The sequence below is a fragment of the Rutidosis leptorrhynchoides genome, chromosome 6 (genome assembly GCF_046630445.1).
Source record: "Rutidosis leptorrhynchoides isolate AG116_Rl617_1_P2 chromosome 6, CSIRO_AGI_Rlap_v1, whole genome shotgun sequence".
Classification (NCBI taxonomy): Eukaryota; Viridiplantae; Streptophyta; class Magnoliopsida; order Asterales; family Asteraceae; genus Rutidosis; species Rutidosis leptorrhynchoides.
In genome coordinates, this window is record NC_092338.1 from 424,095,737 (window position 1) to 424,113,026 (window position 17,290).

The 17,290-nt window shown below is 33.4% G+C and overlaps 3 protein-coding genes across 3 annotated transcripts; all 3 read left to right on the forward strand.

The window, feature by feature from the left end:
* Nucleotides 1–2,405: 2,405 nt before the first annotated feature.
* On the forward strand, nucleotides 2,406–4,141 carry LOC139851558 (expansin-A11-like). The gene is made up of 3 exons (XM_071840639.1): nucleotides 2,406–2,538; nucleotides 2,976–3,285; nucleotides 3,828–4,141. The coding sequence occupies exons 1-3, from the start codon at nucleotides 2,406–2,408 to the stop codon at nucleotides 4,132–4,134; spliced, it is 750 nt and encodes a 249-aa protein (XP_071696740.1). The 3' UTR covers nucleotides 4,135–4,141.
* Nucleotides 4,142–6,706: 2,565 nt separating this feature from the next.
* Nucleotides 6,707–11,850, forward strand: LOC139852462 (la-related protein 1C-like). Its single transcript, XM_071841759.1, has 6 exons — nucleotides 6,707–7,248; nucleotides 7,586–8,117; nucleotides 8,573–8,729; nucleotides 8,808–8,898; nucleotides 9,847–9,918; nucleotides 11,133–11,850. Exons 1-6 carry the CDS (start codon nucleotides 6,820–6,822, stop codon nucleotides 11,442–11,444), a joined length of 1,593 nt encoding a protein of 530 aa, XP_071697860.1. The 5' UTR covers nucleotides 6,707–6,819; the 3' UTR covers nucleotides 11,445–11,850.
* Nucleotides 11,851–13,018: 1,168 nt separating this feature from the next.
* Nucleotides 13,019–14,738, forward strand: LOC139855845 (uncharacterized). Its single transcript, XM_071845088.1, has 2 exons — nucleotides 13,019–13,079; nucleotides 14,175–14,738. Exon 2 carries the CDS (start codon nucleotides 14,179–14,181, stop codon nucleotides 14,569–14,571), a length of 393 nt encoding a protein of 130 aa, XP_071701189.1. The 5' UTR covers nucleotides 13,019–13,079; nucleotides 14,175–14,178; the 3' UTR covers nucleotides 14,572–14,738.
* The last annotated feature ends 2,552 nt before the right edge of the window (nucleotides 14,739–17,290 follow it).

Here is a 17,290-nt window from a genome sequence, read left to right on the forward strand (position 1 = left end):
TGGAGATGGAGATTTATTCTCAACAAAGATGCTTTGTGGGCTAAAATAATTATTGCTATTCATCGCACTAGTGAAGGTAGGGACATTCACTCGAACAACAGCTCATCAAGTACTTGAAATGCAATTTGAAAATGTATCCATGAGACCCACTCAAATAACCTCATTCAAAGATCTTTTTTGCACATTAAAATTGGTAATGGATCACTCTCAAGTTTTTGGTTCGATCCGTGGTTAGATGGTACCACCCTTGCTTCGAAATTTCCTAGACTTCTTGCTTTAGATACCAAGAAGAATGACTCTGTTGCAGCTCGTTATAGGAATGGTAATTGGGTGTGGTTTTGGAGACATGATCCACGTGGAGGTATTGAAGCTTCTAATTTTTCTTCTTTGCTTGACCGCCTTGCGACGGTTAATTTGTCATGTGATCTGGATACTTGGGTATGGGATGGTGCCAAGTCAGGTGTTTACTCGGTCGCGGATGCTAGAAAAATAATTGATTCACACTCCATTGCTCCTTTCTCTTTTCCAACCTCCTGGAATTCATTATTTCCTTTGAAGCTTAACATTTTTTATGGCGCCTTAGAATGAATCAGCTCGCTACAAAAGATAACATCGATAATAAAGGTATCGCTCTTCCTAATCTTTCTTGTGTTTGGTGCAATCTGCAAGATGAATCAGCGCTCCACATTTTTGTTTCATGCAACATTAGTAAACGAATTTGAACATCTCTTGGATTGTGGATTAATCTTTTGATCCCTTCATGGAGCTCATTGGAAGATTTGTGGTCTTGGCTTGATTCACTTCCTCTTCAAAGTAAGAAACGTATCATTATCAAAAGCATTATTTTTTCAGCTCTTTGGAACATTTGGCGGCTCAGAAATAGCTACACCTTCAATGATAAAAGCTTCCGTATAGTGAATGTTTTGGACAATATTATTGTTACTTCATTTTTTTGACTTTTTTCTGGATATAAAAAGGCTAGGATTAATTGGTCCACATGGTTACAAAATTCATTGGACTCCTTGTAATCTTTTGTATTTTTTTTCCTGTAGCTTCTTGCTAGCCGCTTAATAAAATTCTTCTGCTGTTCTAAAAAAAAAACTTATTTACACATTATTTTATTTTTTGCGTATCTCTGCAAATCCATGTTAATTGAATACATATAATATTATTATATTCATTTTAATATTCATTTCATCTATAATTATAATTACAATAACTAAACACTATTTAATATAATGTACTTAATTAAAAGTTCATATATTTTTAACATAAGTAAAAATTTATTCTAATTAATATTTATAAAAGTAGATAAAAATTATATTATAAGAGTTTGATGCTAAATGTTATTATTATTATTATTTATAATAATAATAATAATAATAATAATAATAATAATAATAATAATAATAATAATAGTTTGTTTATGTTTATTATTATTATTATTATTATTATTATTATTATTATTATTATTATTATTATTATTATTATTATTATTATTATTATTATTATTATTATTATTATTACTATTACTACTAGCTTAATACCCGCGAATTCGCTTCCGCCCAAAATTTGAAGGGTAATTTAGTCATTTAATAGCTACTAAAGGTGATTATGAGGTCATAATGTTGATTAGAAATTTTGGATGGTGTAGATTATAGAAGTTAATGATAATGGATGGCTAAGATTAGTGTTTTAAATTTTAGATCATCTATTATTGGTTTTGTTATTATAATATAAAGAGATTATTATTAGATGTTGCTGAGTAATAGTCTTATCAAACCTTTGAAGTTACGTCTCTTACACAAATGATGAAATTTAATGCAAGTGAAGGAACAAAATTCTTTAAATGTTAACTTAATTTAATTTAATAATGTCTTATTTTAGTTATTTTATCAAATAAGTGTTAGATAATATGATCTTTTCAAATATAAACTTGCATAATCAAATTTTTTCAAAACGTAAATTTAAACACTCATATTAAACTCTGGATCTACAATGCCCCTAATCAATATTACTAAATTCAACCAATCTGATTTTCAAGATTTTTGCACGTTGCGACCTAAATGGTTATAAAGACGGAATGCCCATGAAAATACTTAAATGATTTAACTGAGATTCCAAAACACTTCATCAGTTCAATTCTAGCTAAGATAATACTGATATAAATAAATAATACCTTTAATATATTTAAATGAAAAAATTAATGAATGCTTGCAGGGTTACATGTGAAGTTGTTCCATTGATGATATTTCTCATAATTAATTTGATACGGAGTAGAACCGTAGTATATTGTTATTATATAATTGTGTATAAATATAACATCTCTTATGATCTTTTAATGGCATAAATCTTATTCATATCTACGTAGTACTTCACTTTCTTTATTCTTCTATAGACTAAACATGGCCAAAACCAATGTTCTTTTGTTATCTATTTTGTTTTATCTTTTTGTCAATGTTCAATCTTACGTCGCATCAAGATGGGCTAGAGGTCATGCAACGTTTTATGGTGGCAGTGACGCTTCAGGAACAATGGGTATGTTATACGTTTTAATTTCTATTTCTATTAGTTATAAATTAACCATCTCAAGGTAGCCCAGTGGTTAGGACTTCTGACATTCTTGCAAGAGGTCTCAGGTTCAAATCTTAAGTGACCAGGAAATATTCTTGATAAGTTGCGTAAAGTAGAAAAAACCTTACCACTATAGTTATAAATCATGAAATTTATATAATGTTAGTACAACAAAGTCACTTAATAACCAACTGATTTTACATAAAAAGGGTACCAACTTTTATTCTGGTTTTGTCCCTGCAATGATAAGTGTTTTCATTATAAACCTGAGAAAATGTTACAAAGTTTATTTATTTATTTTTATTTACTTATTTTTAATTTTTGCTGAGAACAAACTTAAGGTAACTTTTTACAATTGTCAATAATATGAGTGCTGATGATCATGTTTGTTTGGTTTGTAGGAGGAGCTTGTGGTTATGGTGACTTGTACTCAGCCGGATATGGTACACGAACCGCTGCATTAAGTAGTTCTTTGTTTAACCAGGGTGCGGCTTGTGGTCAATGTTACAAAATAGTATGTGACCGCAAGGCTGACCGTAGATGGTGCAAAAGAGGCTCCGTAACCATTACTGCAACAAACTTTTGCCCACCCAGATATGATGGTGCTGGAGGATGGTGCAACCCACCCTTACAACATTTCGATATGGCTCAGCCCGCTTGGGAGAAAATCGCTATTTACCAAGCCGGAATAGTTCCGGTTATCTTTAAAAGGTAAACCTTTTTTGTCCCTTTTCCGAGTGTCAATGTCTGTAGTCTCATTAATTTATACTCCGTAAGTTTCTGATCGAAATATAAAAATGACCCCTTATCAACGTTAAACTTTTTATACTAAAATGTTATAAATAGAAAGCTATTATTACTAAAATGTTATCGTTATAAATAGACAAACAAATTAGTATCATTGTTTTCGAGATCTTTAAAACAAAATGACTTCTGAGGTAATTCGTATTCGTATCAGAAGAAAAAAAAAAAAAAAGATTTTTTTTGTTTTGTTATGAGTTCTTTTTCCCATAATTGTATCGATAAAAACAGTTATCGCTAAAGCGTTTATAAAATTTTACACCCTTTCAAAATTTCGGGCTCTGTTTGATGTCTTATCTTCCTCTAAGACAGACGCTCATGTCTGTAGATGACAAAATGAATAGATCAGACGAGTTCAAGTTTAAGTTACAATTTTTACTAATTTAGTCTTATTAATTGGACCGTTTGAAATGTGTTTTTGATCAATGTTTTCTTGTGTGATGGATTTTTAGGGTACCATGTAAGAGACATGGTGGAGTCCGTTTTACGGTGAACGGAAGAGACTACTTTGAGCTTGTTTCGATAACTAACGTCGCTAATGCTGGTTCAATAAGGTCGGTTCGAGTAAAAGGTTCAAGAACTGGTTGGACATCAATGTCGAACAATTGGGGTGCTAATTGGCAATCAAACTCGTACCTAAATGGCCAGTCTATTTCCTTTATGATCACAACAAGAGATGGGGTGACAAGATACTTTCCAAATATCGTCCCATCAAACTGGAGATTTGGTCAAACCTTCTCAAGTAGAATACAATTTTAAATGTATTTTTACATGGGGTTTAGAGTTTGAAGTTTCGGTTATGCTTACTCTTTTAATAGAAGCAATCCGTGTGAAAAAGGTATATGATTATAGAAGAATAATTATAGTTTCCCCTCGTTTAAACTGGGGTACAGATATTCATGTAAACTTTAATGTATTTGGTGATTGATGATACATGTAAAAAGTATCATCTTCTTGTAAAAGAATTTACTGCTGTTCTTAATAAAGATATTTATTATGTGACCAACACTTTAGAATGATAAAATTATTCAAGTTAACAAATAACATTAAGACTGGAGAGTAAAACTCTTAAAATGTGTTACTATTAAAGTTTAAACTCAATTCGTATATGGAAATTGGATGTCAACCACTTTAAATCGAAATATACTTTAAAAAGTTTAAAGAGGTGTTTGATTTTATCTTTTAACATTTGATTATGCGTTCACAATCATGTAAATTAGATTAGATAATCCATTATAGTAAAATATGTTCTCTGCTAATGATGTTTGAATTTAATTACACTGTTTGATAACACAATCATGTAATAATCAAATTACAAACGTTTATTAATTAAATTATTTGATATTTGATAATTCAACACGTAATTAGAAAAAACTAGTTGTGGAGCTCTCGCTTCGCGTCGGGGGCTCCGTTTTAAATGCCAGTTTAAAAAAGTCTTGATCTATTTTGTAAAAAAGAATTTTTTTCGACATCTAACATTGAAGGGTTGTTCCTTTTGTGAAAGTTGCTTCTTTTAGCGTTTTTTTTTTTTTTTTTTAAAAGTTAGGTGATCAATTTTCTAAAAAATAATGTTTTTCGACATCTTTTGATAGCATTGAAGGGTTGTTCCTTTTATAAAAGTTGTCTATTTTATCGTTGAGGAAGTAAAGAAGGAAAAAAAAAATATTAGTTGATTTTTTTGTAAATTTTTTTTCGACATCTTTTGGTAACGTTGAAGGGTTGGTTCTTTTACGAAAGTTGCTCGTTTTATCGTTGAAAAAAAAAAGTGAAATGACGAAAATACCTCTAGTTACTATTGGTGAATAGTGCTACAGTGTTTTGTCTATTAGATATATAGATAATATGTAGGAAAGGAATTTATTATCATTTTTTGATGTAGTAAGGGTGACATTTTTTTTATACATTTTTTTTTGCTTTGAGTTTCTCAAATCATAATTAGTTGGTTATTTCATCTTATGAACATGGGGAATTTAATATTGGGTCATTAAAAAATAAAAATCTTACACTTTTAGAAAAATGGCGGTGAAGGTTTAAAACCGAAACCAATTCATTTTGGACCAAGATAATTTGTAGTATTTATGAATTTTCGGGAGGCTTGGAGATTGGGGGTGATTCTTTTCACCCAACATCTTCCGAAACTTAGTATAACATTATTGTGGCAAGTGGAAAAATAAACGAGGCAAATGTTAATTTCAAGAACTCGTTCTCCAAACAAATCGGTGACGGATCTACAACTTCATTATGGGACGATCTTTGGATTGGTGACAGCATTCTCCGGGTTAAGTTTCTAAGACTTTACACATATTAGCGAATAAGAAGGATGCAACAATTAATGAACGTATTTTACGATTGATGACTGGTTTTTGAATTAAACTAGAACTGGACGCGAGATCCTACCGGACGCACTAACTGCGAGCTAAGTGATCTAACAAGTATTCTAGAAGGTTTCATCTTCAGCAACAGAACCAGCGATACATGGGTATGGTCTTGGGCAGCGAACGGTTTATTCACAGTCAAAGGTTTAACAGATTTGATTGAGGAGCAGGCGATTCCAAGCAGCAGTTCGCCAACAGGAACTATTCGCAACAGTTTGATTCTGAAAAAAAATGTAAATTTTCGTGTGGCGGGTTCTAAAAAAGCGTATACCAGTGTGGGTTGAACTCGATAAAAGGGGTACTGACTTGTACTCAGTTAGGTGTCCGCTTTGCGATGATGATTTAGAGACGGTGGATCAGAAATTATTTTTTGTAAACATGCGATGGATAATTGTAATTGAGTTTTCGGGCGGTGGAACCTTGGTCAATTCAACAATCTCAGCTTAAATGAACTACTTCGGGGCAACACTACGAGTTCGGCAACATCGTTTGGGAAGAAAGTACTGCAAGCAGTTGAATGAGTTTGTGCGTATTGCATTTGGAAAAGCTGGAGAGAGGAAATCCTTTCGATTTGGCATGTATGTTTCCCTAGTTGTTATCTTAATGTTTAAAACTATTCTCGAGTACTCATAATCGTTGGTATTGATGTCTTTGCAATCCGACAAGTTTCTTTATTATTCGTTATATCCAAGTCTTGAGGGTTTCTTTTCGCCTTAGAGCATTCATGTACATTGTGTTTTTAGCTAATGAAATTATTGCTTTTAAAAAAAGTATTTAACTTGTTAAACATTATTGCTTTTAAAAAATTATTGCTTAAAGCATGAAATATCATAATAAATGCACAAGGCCCACTTTCAAGATTAAATGGGCCTCACAAAGCCCATAGAGAAAACCCCACAATTTTTCGCTCACTTTCCGATCATTCTTTGTGGTGGCTGTTTCTAATCGCCGATCAGTCACTTTTCAAAACCCTAAAAAAAATAAAACACATTCTGTACCAAATAATATTCAATCAAACCCTAAACCCTAACTCTCATTGTTGTAAATTAATCACTTCTTCGTTACCACAATGACTTCCGATTCATCCACTCCTCCCGACGGAAATAGCTCCGGCACCGGCACCTGCGATGACGGTGGAGGTAACAGTTTTTCTCAACGGACTCCGTGGTCACAAGTGGTTCGAGGTGGAGTTGAACCGGTGTTAACTGCTCCGCGCTCTCCGTCGGCATCGCCACCGTCTACTCTGCCGGCGCGGGAAACGAAGACGGTGGAGAGCCAACCGGAGTGTTCCGAAGTTAGTGATAGTGGCAATGTGAGTGGTGTAATGAAGTCTGTTTGGAGTAAACCTTCGGTTAATAGTGTGGCGGAGGGGAGTATTACGCCGGTTATGGGAGCTGCTTCTTGGCCGGCCTTATCGGATGCAACACGGCCGGTACCAAAATCGTCATCTTTTTCGTCTGAATCATCTTCAACTGATGTTTCAGTCGTATCCTCTCAGGTTGTATAATGTAGCTTCATTGTTGTCTATCATCTGTATCTTATTGTATAAGTATACCTAAAGTAAGGTTCGTGTGATAACACAATTAACATAAAAACACCTGAGAACACTATTGGAATATGAACTTTATGATTACAAAAAAAAATTAATGGGATGCTGATTTTAATTTAAGTCAAAAAAATTCACATAGGGATTTCTTTAGTGCAAAATATGTTAAATTTGTATGTGTATATGACTGAAATAAGAAAACGTTTGAAATGTTCTAGCTGTTGCTGAAGAAGTGTTATTGTGATATGAGGTTAATTAATGTGTATATATGGTTGTTACTTTTGTACAGGCACCAGTAATCTCTCAGCCGCTACAGAAACATGTAAAAAGTAATGCAAACCGTCAGTCTAACCAAAACCACAATCGTCCAGTTCGACAAAAGTCGATGAAAAGAGGTGGTGGTGCAGCGGGCGGGCATACTCGGCCACCGATGCTACCGCCTACTCCACCACCAATGCCACCATATCCTCTCTTTGATTTGTCTTATCGTGCCTTTGTACCATCGGCGATGGATTCTGCGGTACCTGTGGGTGGCGGTGCCGGGTCCCACTCGCATATTGTGAATGATCATCCTTCAAATAGGAAGAGGAATAACTATGGTCCTCGACCCCGTGGTGATGGTGAAATGTATGTTAACAATGGTCATGGTGGTAGGCATGATCGTGAGTGGCGTGGGCCCCGAAGTCAAGGGGCTAATGTGCATCAAAGGGCTCCTCCTCCACCACCTCAGTTAAGGGGATTTATGCATCCAGCTCACATGGGCCCACCGCCTTTTATTGCTCCACAGCCTATTAGACCGTATGGTGCTCCCATGGGTTATGGTGAGTTTTCTGGTGGTACTTTATCTGTTTTTAAATATTCAGATAATCAACTTTGAGTATTTTAGCTTACTTTTGTTGCATATCATACAAAACTAAATACAACTTGATTTCAACTTGAAATATCAATAATCTTTGAAACCAAATACAAACATCCACATGAAATTTATTATCTGATTATTGTAATTTTAAATGGCAATAATAAATTTCTAGTGTTTGGGTGACTTGCATCTGCAAATCTTTTGATTTAGAGTGAAATGACTTACATCTACATTTGTTTTATCTATTACTATCCTTAAATAATCAGACTCTGATAACACTTAGAACTATATTAAGTGATTTTCATTAATTTAATCACTTTCAAAGTGTACATCAATAAACCCCAATAAGTGTGATGGCTCGGTGTATGTTACTATGTTGTTTGGAAGTAGTTGACTTTTTATTTGAACATCATGCAGATATGCCACCACCGTTTGTTTATGTTCCAACTATACCTCCTCCAGAGTCTTATACGGGCCCACCAGTCTTCCCTCATGCACCACCACCTTCTATGTACATCCCTGTTATGGAACCATTGTCTGTTATGATACAACGTCAGATTGAATATTATTTCAGGTATTGTAGGTTTTATTAGCTGATCCTTTTTAGTATTGTTTAGCAGTGCATATTCTGATATCATGTTTTTGCTGACAGTGATGCTAATCTGGTGAAAGATAATTATTTGAGGTCAAACATGGATGAAGAGGGTTGGGTGCCTGTTACTTTAATAGCTGGATTTCGTCGAGTAAGTAATAATACACTTATTTATTGCCTGTTACTTTAAACTGGTGAAAGATGCTAATCCATGTTTTTCATTTTTTTTCTTTTGTTCTGTACTCTTTGTTTATTTATACAAGTCACTGAAATTTATTGTTTACATGCTATGCATTAGTAATTGGGATCAATATGAAGTATCAGAGATTGCCGACTTTAACTTCATTAATCCTATTTGATAATGGATATATTTTTTAACGAATATATCTGGTGGATACTCGTATGAATTTATTTAAATAGTGAGTTTGTGAAGGAACCTAATGGAAGATTACTAAAAAATTGGCTACAATTTAGATTGCAGTCCTTTTTCATTTCATACATATATTAAAACTATATGTCTATATCGCTTTAACTAAATTTGTTAGTCTCTTTTAATACTGATATATACCCTTATATGTCTAAAATTTTAGGTGTCCATTGAGTTTTAGAGATTAGTTTGTCGGGCGTCTATTTAATACAGTCCAGTTTATGCAGTGTCTTTGTATATGTGAATTTTTAACATGCAAGATTTACACTCTTTTAAGGAATTGATATTAACCATTAGCTATAGATTGCCCATGAAAATTTTCTCACAATCTGTTTAATCTATAAACGTGTTGATGATTATCAATAGTTTTGTAAGAAGTTTATGTACAATTGTTGGACCTCTACATCATACTTAAAGTATCTATTGAGAGAAGAGTAGTTGTCTATGTCAATAAGGCATGGCTCAAATGAGAAGTATGTTTTTTAATTAATTTTCATATTTTAATCTTTAATGGACCTGCGAGTAACTCCAGTTCTACATTTTGCAGAGCCAACAGTTAACTCTTTGGTTATGTGTGTGTGTGTGTGTGTGTGTGTTAATTATTGATATAAAGTACCACAGCTTAACTAGTATCACTGCTTTTCTTTATCTTTTCTTTATTTTTTTGTCCAGGTTCAAAGTTTGACAACCGACATTCAAATGATATTAAGTTGCTTAACAAACTCTGCTGTTGTTGAAGTTCAGGTACCATCAATACATTTCTGGCTTTTCTGTAATATGTACACAAAGCTATGCATATCTTTTCAATTTAATACTTGCTTACAAACTAATTATTACGGAGTATTATTTTTATGATTGTGCTTTCACTTTTTTTTTTTTTTTTTTTGAACGGCGATTTTTTTGGCATCAGTAGATCATTTATTTCAACGACCCTCATCATTTGCATGTATCTCGCACGTTCGGGCGGAAACCCGAACCCAATCGACGGTACCCGGGAACACATCCATTCGGGCAGTGTTCCTGGATAGAGGTCCGTGAACGAATCCGGTAAAACCTCCCTATAGGGTCAATACATACCACCATTATTGGTGTTCAATTGGTTTAAAGAAAATCATGTCATCCCTAAAGATCGAACCCATGACCTCTCCCTATCCCATGACACAAAGTACATGGGGGGAACTGTTGGGCTATGCCCGCAAGTTCTTGCTTTCACTTATATCTTATATAAGTTCAAACTTTAGGCATGAATACCTGATTTCAACTCATTTAGTTATGACGGGTCAATTCGGGCTGAGTTTTTTTTTTCTTACGGGTCAAGCATGTAAAGTAATAGAACGATTTTACTAGCAATTGTTAACAACAAAGTTTGAGTTAATTTTGCTAAAAGAAATTAAACAGAAAGAGATACTGAACATGTTAAAGTCTTCCCATCCGCTTATTTCTTCTAAAACCCACTAAATAGGTAAACTTTTACTCAAGTAATAATAATTTCAGATTTCTGTTTTTTTAAAACATATCTAGTTTATTCTTGAGCTACTTTCTTTTTGCTTACTGCACTAAAAATCTCATAAAAAATTGTATCTCCTTTTAGTCCTAAAGAGTTTTTTGACCCTTGTCTTAGCTAAAAACAATTAAAACTAATTTTGAAAACCACAAATATATGGATATTCATACCAGGTATCGACTTTAAAGAGATCTGGGACAACATAAATTAAAATCTCATACAGACCAAATAATTGGGATATATATGAGTGTAAAACATGTGATGAATAGAGGAAAATGGTACTAGGAAAGAAATATTTTGTAAAGTCAACTCTAAGTTTGTTGTTAGCTACTAAATAAAAATTATTGATTGATTAAAAAAGTAAAAAGAAAATATATTATACTGTACCACGTTTTATAAGTTATGGCAACTTTTGCTATAAAAAACTGTTGGAGAATTTGTTGCTATTGTGTAGGGTGAAACTGTAAGGAGGCGTGACGATTGGAGGAAATGGGTCCCGCCATTCACCAACATCGACTCCGCAGCCGATTCTAGCTCTCAATCACCTCGATCAGCTGTGGATGGCTCAATCATAGAAACTTCTTTACAAAAGCTCAGAGTTGGTGAGTTAAGTACTGCCGAAAATAGCACTGCTGATCCAAATGACACACACAACAAAGCGGGAGATATTGATATTTCTTCTTCAAAGTTCACTGGTTCGTTAAATCCTGCTAACGAGGAGTTAACTACTGGTGATCAGTCTATGAACCCACACTCTTCGTCTTGAGTTCTATAAGTGAGCCCGGTTTTTGTAGTAAATAATGAGAGTGGCTCAACACACGAGTGAGAAAGTATTATGCGATACGTTGTTTGTATAGATATTGTGACACCATTTTGCTGGGCGAATATCGTAGCTGAAGGATAGGATCTACTTTTTTTGGCTGCCTGGATGTTTAAAGATTGAATGGGAAAGTTTTTTAGGGTTACCTTGGGTTATTCACTTTTTTGAATTAAATCGTACTTAGTTTTTTCTCTCCTACAAGATCATGTATATTATCAACTGCTTTACCTTGAGTTTTTGGGTTTTTATTTTGTGATTTTGAAGTTTTTAGGTTTTGTTATGTAATCTGTAGACCTTAATTCATGGATGAGATTGAAAGATTATCATTTAACTACTAAGCAGAATTTTTATATTTTTGATCTTGATGATCTTAGACCTTGGACCATAATCAGTATACCATTGAACTTTTTTAATATCTACTTTACCCTTAGATCATTTGTATCGGTGCATAAGTGACGCATGTCACTTGCAAACATGGCAATCAAGAAACTCCATTTTGGTTGTATCCATGTGTCTCTTTTTGTGTCACTTTTCCATCCGTTCGATTCTAACGGGAGAAGAAACACCAGTTTCTTGTTTTTTTTTGGTTTTTATTAATTTATATTATTTTTATCCCCCTTTAATACTTAACCCAATTATATTTTAACACATCATCACAATACTCCTAATCAATACCAAAAAGAAACACTACCGGTACTCCACCAAAAAAAAAAAACGTCTTAGTCATTAAAAAAGTGCAAAAAACAAGAAACACCACAAAGAAATGCCACCCACCGTTACAAATGGTCTTAAGGCGATGTTAACTGCCACCATCGTGTGTATCGTTTACATAGGACGAATGTTACGGTTTACTAATGACTTTAACGCGAGACTTGTGAAATCATGCTGATTGCATGATGACTTTGTCAAGTATCATATTGAACTCATTTTTTCTAGTTGACGGTGAGAACACTAGACTTATTGTTTTATGTCTTAAACGAATATGACAAAACGTTAGCTAAATCGTTACTAGTAAGAGTGGCTGATCTCACTTTTCCAAGCCATGGAGAAAACCAACATTTTTATGAGTCTCAACATCTTCAATATCAACTCGCAACTCTAAATCATCAACGACTAACGAATTCCTCGACGAGCTCGCAATCTTAACCTGCAACCTCTCCTCACAAACCTGAATATCAACATCGATCGACCGCTCCTTAATAACGAAAACCGACGGAACCACAAGTGGAGAGAAATCCATCCTATCGGAGACAGCTGAGATATCAAAATTAGTCTCGTCGTCCACCAAAGAACCAAAAATAATACGGAAGCTATTCGCATTCACATCCACATCGTTAACCCGATCACTAGAAGGTGCCATTTACAGAGGCATCAACTGCATCTTTAAAAACATTTAAATGTGACTGATAAAATGGTTAATACGGATAGCTAAAGTTAACCCTGATAGATGTTAGGGGTACAATGTATGATTCTTGAAAAGATAAAGGGGATAAAATGTAACTATTGTATAATCAACCTGAAAACCATGTGTTTCGATTTCTAGGGTTTTTCATTTTCTCACGTCGACATCTTATGAATCCAGTTAAGTCTCTTTATCTTCTTTCATATTTACAAATATAATTTGTATCTATTTCTGTATACGTCTGTCGTTTTATATTTATAAATTGATTGATGTCTTGAATATCAATTTGTTAACTGTTGGTCATAATTAACGAGTTTCAGTCTAGCAATTAAAACATTACTGCCAAACTAAATGAATAATTATTGGTTATAGGTTTAGTACACTCGAATTCAAATTTAGATCCATTAGTTTCCATACCGAGGATACTGAAAACCGAATCTGTGAGTAGCCTTAGGTGGAATTGGTAGGGATAGAACCTTTAATTTGATGAAATTGCTGGTAAAGCTTTATTTTGATGAAATTATAAAGGAGGATGAAAGCTTCCGGAATCACAAAAAATGGTGAATGTGTATAACTGAATCCTTCAGAAGATTTAACTAATTAAAAAGAAATAGTTGGAGTTTGATAATTGTCTTAAGAGCAGAGTAGGCTAAGATTTATTTCTATGTATGCAAATTGTCGAAGTTCATACAAATTAAGACGGTTTCTTTTGTGTATGAAGCTTTCAACATCATGTTTACTTGTATGTGAATGAAAACGTTAGGTAGCTATTTGCACTTGCATTTCAAAGAGTAAATAAACAAACAAGTTTATGTTGTTTGCTTTATATCCTCTAAGAATGATCTGTCTTTCAAGTAACTACATGTAATAAGATTATCCTAGCCTCACTTGTAGCCTGTTCATGTGTTATATCGACATTTTGTTTAACCTTGTAAAGCGTTTTGCTTGATTCAATATTTCTGTATGTAGCAGTAGTTAGGACTTGTTGGTGTAACACTGGTTATATTCTTAAAAGTTATGATAATCCAGAACTTGCATGATAAACGAATTCTGAAATCATATGCTAGGAATTATGAATTCATAATCCCGAATTTTACATTGCTGTAAACTGTTCATTTATTTTATGTTCTGTTAATGCCAAATTGTATCATATTAGTCTAATATTATAATAGTAATCTTCCTACTTTTATGATTGTGTCCCATTACTTGTTTTAGGACATTAACAATCCAATATGAACTGACTAAATATGTTTTTAACTTCATTTCTTATTTAGAAAAATGGCTGGAAATTCAATCAAAACTGTTGCAAAAACCGTCAGTGAATTCCAATATCCATGGCGAGACAAATTAGCAAAATACAAAGACGAACTCTCAAAGGGTGTTTGGGGCTATTGGCAACTCGGGGCATGGAAGCCACTTGGGATTAGTGCTCGGCGTAGAGCCCGTCTTCGTAAAGAAGTTTTGTTAGCTGGGGAAGATTGGCCCTATGATCCTGCACGTAAGGAAATGAGGACCAAAAGAAAAGGTCACAAATGTGACAGAATATCAGCAGAAAAACGAGCAAACACCGCTGAATTAATGAAGAAAATGCCTCAGATGCTTGCAGATTACAGAAAGAGGAAGTGGGAGAAGAAGATGAATGAAGAGGATGCTGCAGCTAAGAAATCATAGGTTTGGATTATTCTTGTTGCTTTTTTTAGTCTTTTGTTTCATGTTTTTCTATAAAAAAAAAAAAACTTGAAACCTGCTTATTTTAATTATGAGGTTTGGCGGGTAGATTAAGAATAAGTACTTTACTCTACGGCATGTAATGATAATATTATCGTTTGAGTTTTTTATGCCGCTAATCATCTTGGCACCATAATGTGGGTATCTTTTATAACTATGTTATAACTCATGGTGACAAAATGGGTACGTTGAGCACTATGTGGGTCTTTTTTTATTACTGTTTAAAATGGAGTGGACTGTTTCACAAGAACTTTTTTCTTAGTAATAAAAATAACCTATGTGCATTAATAATTATAAATTGAATCATCACCATGATGATAATTTCTTTGGATAATCCAGTTTAAGTGGCTTTATGCCTTAAGAGTACACTTTGGATAGTTTAGGACCACTTGACCCCATTAGTGACATTATGTTTGATCTCATTAGTGGAACTTGTCAAGTAAGGCTCGTACACTTGAGTGGAGCATAACAAATGTCATAGACACACATCTGCTAAACGATTGGTTTGAATGGCTTCATAATCACTCTATTGAATTCTACAACGTACCAAGTTGATGGTGTGATCTAATCAACACCAGTTAGATGGGTACAAACTACAAATGTATCTGATTGCAGACTATTTGCAGTTGTTGAACAAGGGAAGTTTTAAGCTTTGCGCACACTGGGGTGTGTGCTTGTATGTTTTGGGGCTAAGTAGTAATATAAAACTAGTGACATCTTACTCTAATGTATGCAACCTATCAGGATATGTGACAATAACTTTGTTGTCTTTGGTGCAGAGTGTTATTACTCTTCGGCAGTTTTTCCTTTTTGTTTGAATAAACCAAGTTCTTGTAAAGAATATTTGTATAGTTTCTAACTGAAAAGCTTATCGAAGTACTTCGTACCATATAGAAATGGTTGAAACTTTTTGCAAAACATATCACTTCACTATTCATATTACTATTAGAAACAAAAATTAATAATTAGAGCGTTTGTTTTGCTGAAAGTGGAACACATAATGGTGGTGCACACGAAAGTCACTAGTTTTATATTACTACCACGTTATCAAATCACCTCATACGTCCAGATCTAAAAATGGCCACAACTTTTTTATCCAACTGTTAAACTTTATTGGGTGTGTCAAATAAATAATAATCATTCAGTTTCGAGCTTTTTTTAGTGGGTCGTGCCACGTGTCTCCCAGCTTTCGGGCAACAAGTTTATAACAACTTTACGCCAAATTGTGAAAAAAAGAACGGAGTGAGAAATGGTATCGGAGAGGGTTGTGAAATGTTTGTGATGCTATAAAACCATATATATCACAGCGTCATTCATGCCTTTCTTGCTGACGACAGTAACGCCCCTGACGTGGCCTTACTGGAATTGCCGACAAGGCGTTAGTCACATACTTGGCGGGAAAAAACGTGTTAGAATAGGTGGCTGTTTGTGGTTGGTTCAAATATATTACCGTTTTTTTCAAACGGTATCATTATTGTTATATTTTTTTTTATAAAAAATTCAATTTCTTTTCTTATTTAACCCGTTACATTTTTCATACTCAAAAGAAACACATCTTCCCATTCACTCAAACTTTCTACTCCACATTATAAACACAACTTCTCATCATTTTACTAAATAATCTCAATCATGGATCCAACTGTTATTTGTATTGACGTACTCGGGGGTGAATATGGGGATGATGAAAGTTATACGCAAATGGGATGAGAAAATCATTTGATGATATCGATGTTAGTGACTTTGATATGTCGAAGTTGTGTGACTGACTTAGAGAAGAAATACATTTCCTCTACTAAATATTTTGTATTTTGACGAAGACAAGAATCATTTTGAGTTTCTTTTCTATCCTGAAGAATGAGACGTTGAAAAACAACGAGTCAAGATACGCTCTAGCAGAATTTAGTTGTATATTTTATTTATTGATGAAAGTCCTGAACGTAATTACGATTATTCAAGTGATGAGTGTACTTTTTAATTAATGCATCTTTTATTTAATGAATTGTTTTAAATTAGTGTAGATTTTAATTTTTTTGATGTTATTAATTATTTTAATTGTAATTTATATGTGCAATATTAATATTAATGTAATATTTTATATTTTATTTTAATAATTTTTTAATATGTACCATTTTTATTATATTTATTTTTTCACTTATTTTTTGTTTTCACAAAACTGATGGGACCTACTATATGTGGCATGGAAACTTGACATTTAGTGTTAAAACATGTCATGCAGTGACTTTAGATTTCACTTTTTGGCGAAAATGTGTAGTATTTGCATGTTGTTATAAAAGTTAAATTGGATGTTAATTTTATTATTATTATAGATATTGTATAATAAATTTTTTTGAGTATAAATATGTGTGTTATGAGTTTATAAAACACACACTAAATATATTCTCTCATATTCTCTCATATTCTCTCTATATACTTATTAGTCTACAGTCAAGAACTAGATCACTAAAGGTAGTTATAAGCCTACTGAATCATAACACGTTATCAGCACGAAGTGCTCCGTATAATCAAGGTTTATCTAAGCAAACACACGTCACTAATCAAGGTAAGAAATTATCTAACTTTTATTAACTTCACTAACATTTATATTTATGTTATTTAAGTTATATATGGTCGGTTATACCGCCTGAATTATATTTCTGTAATC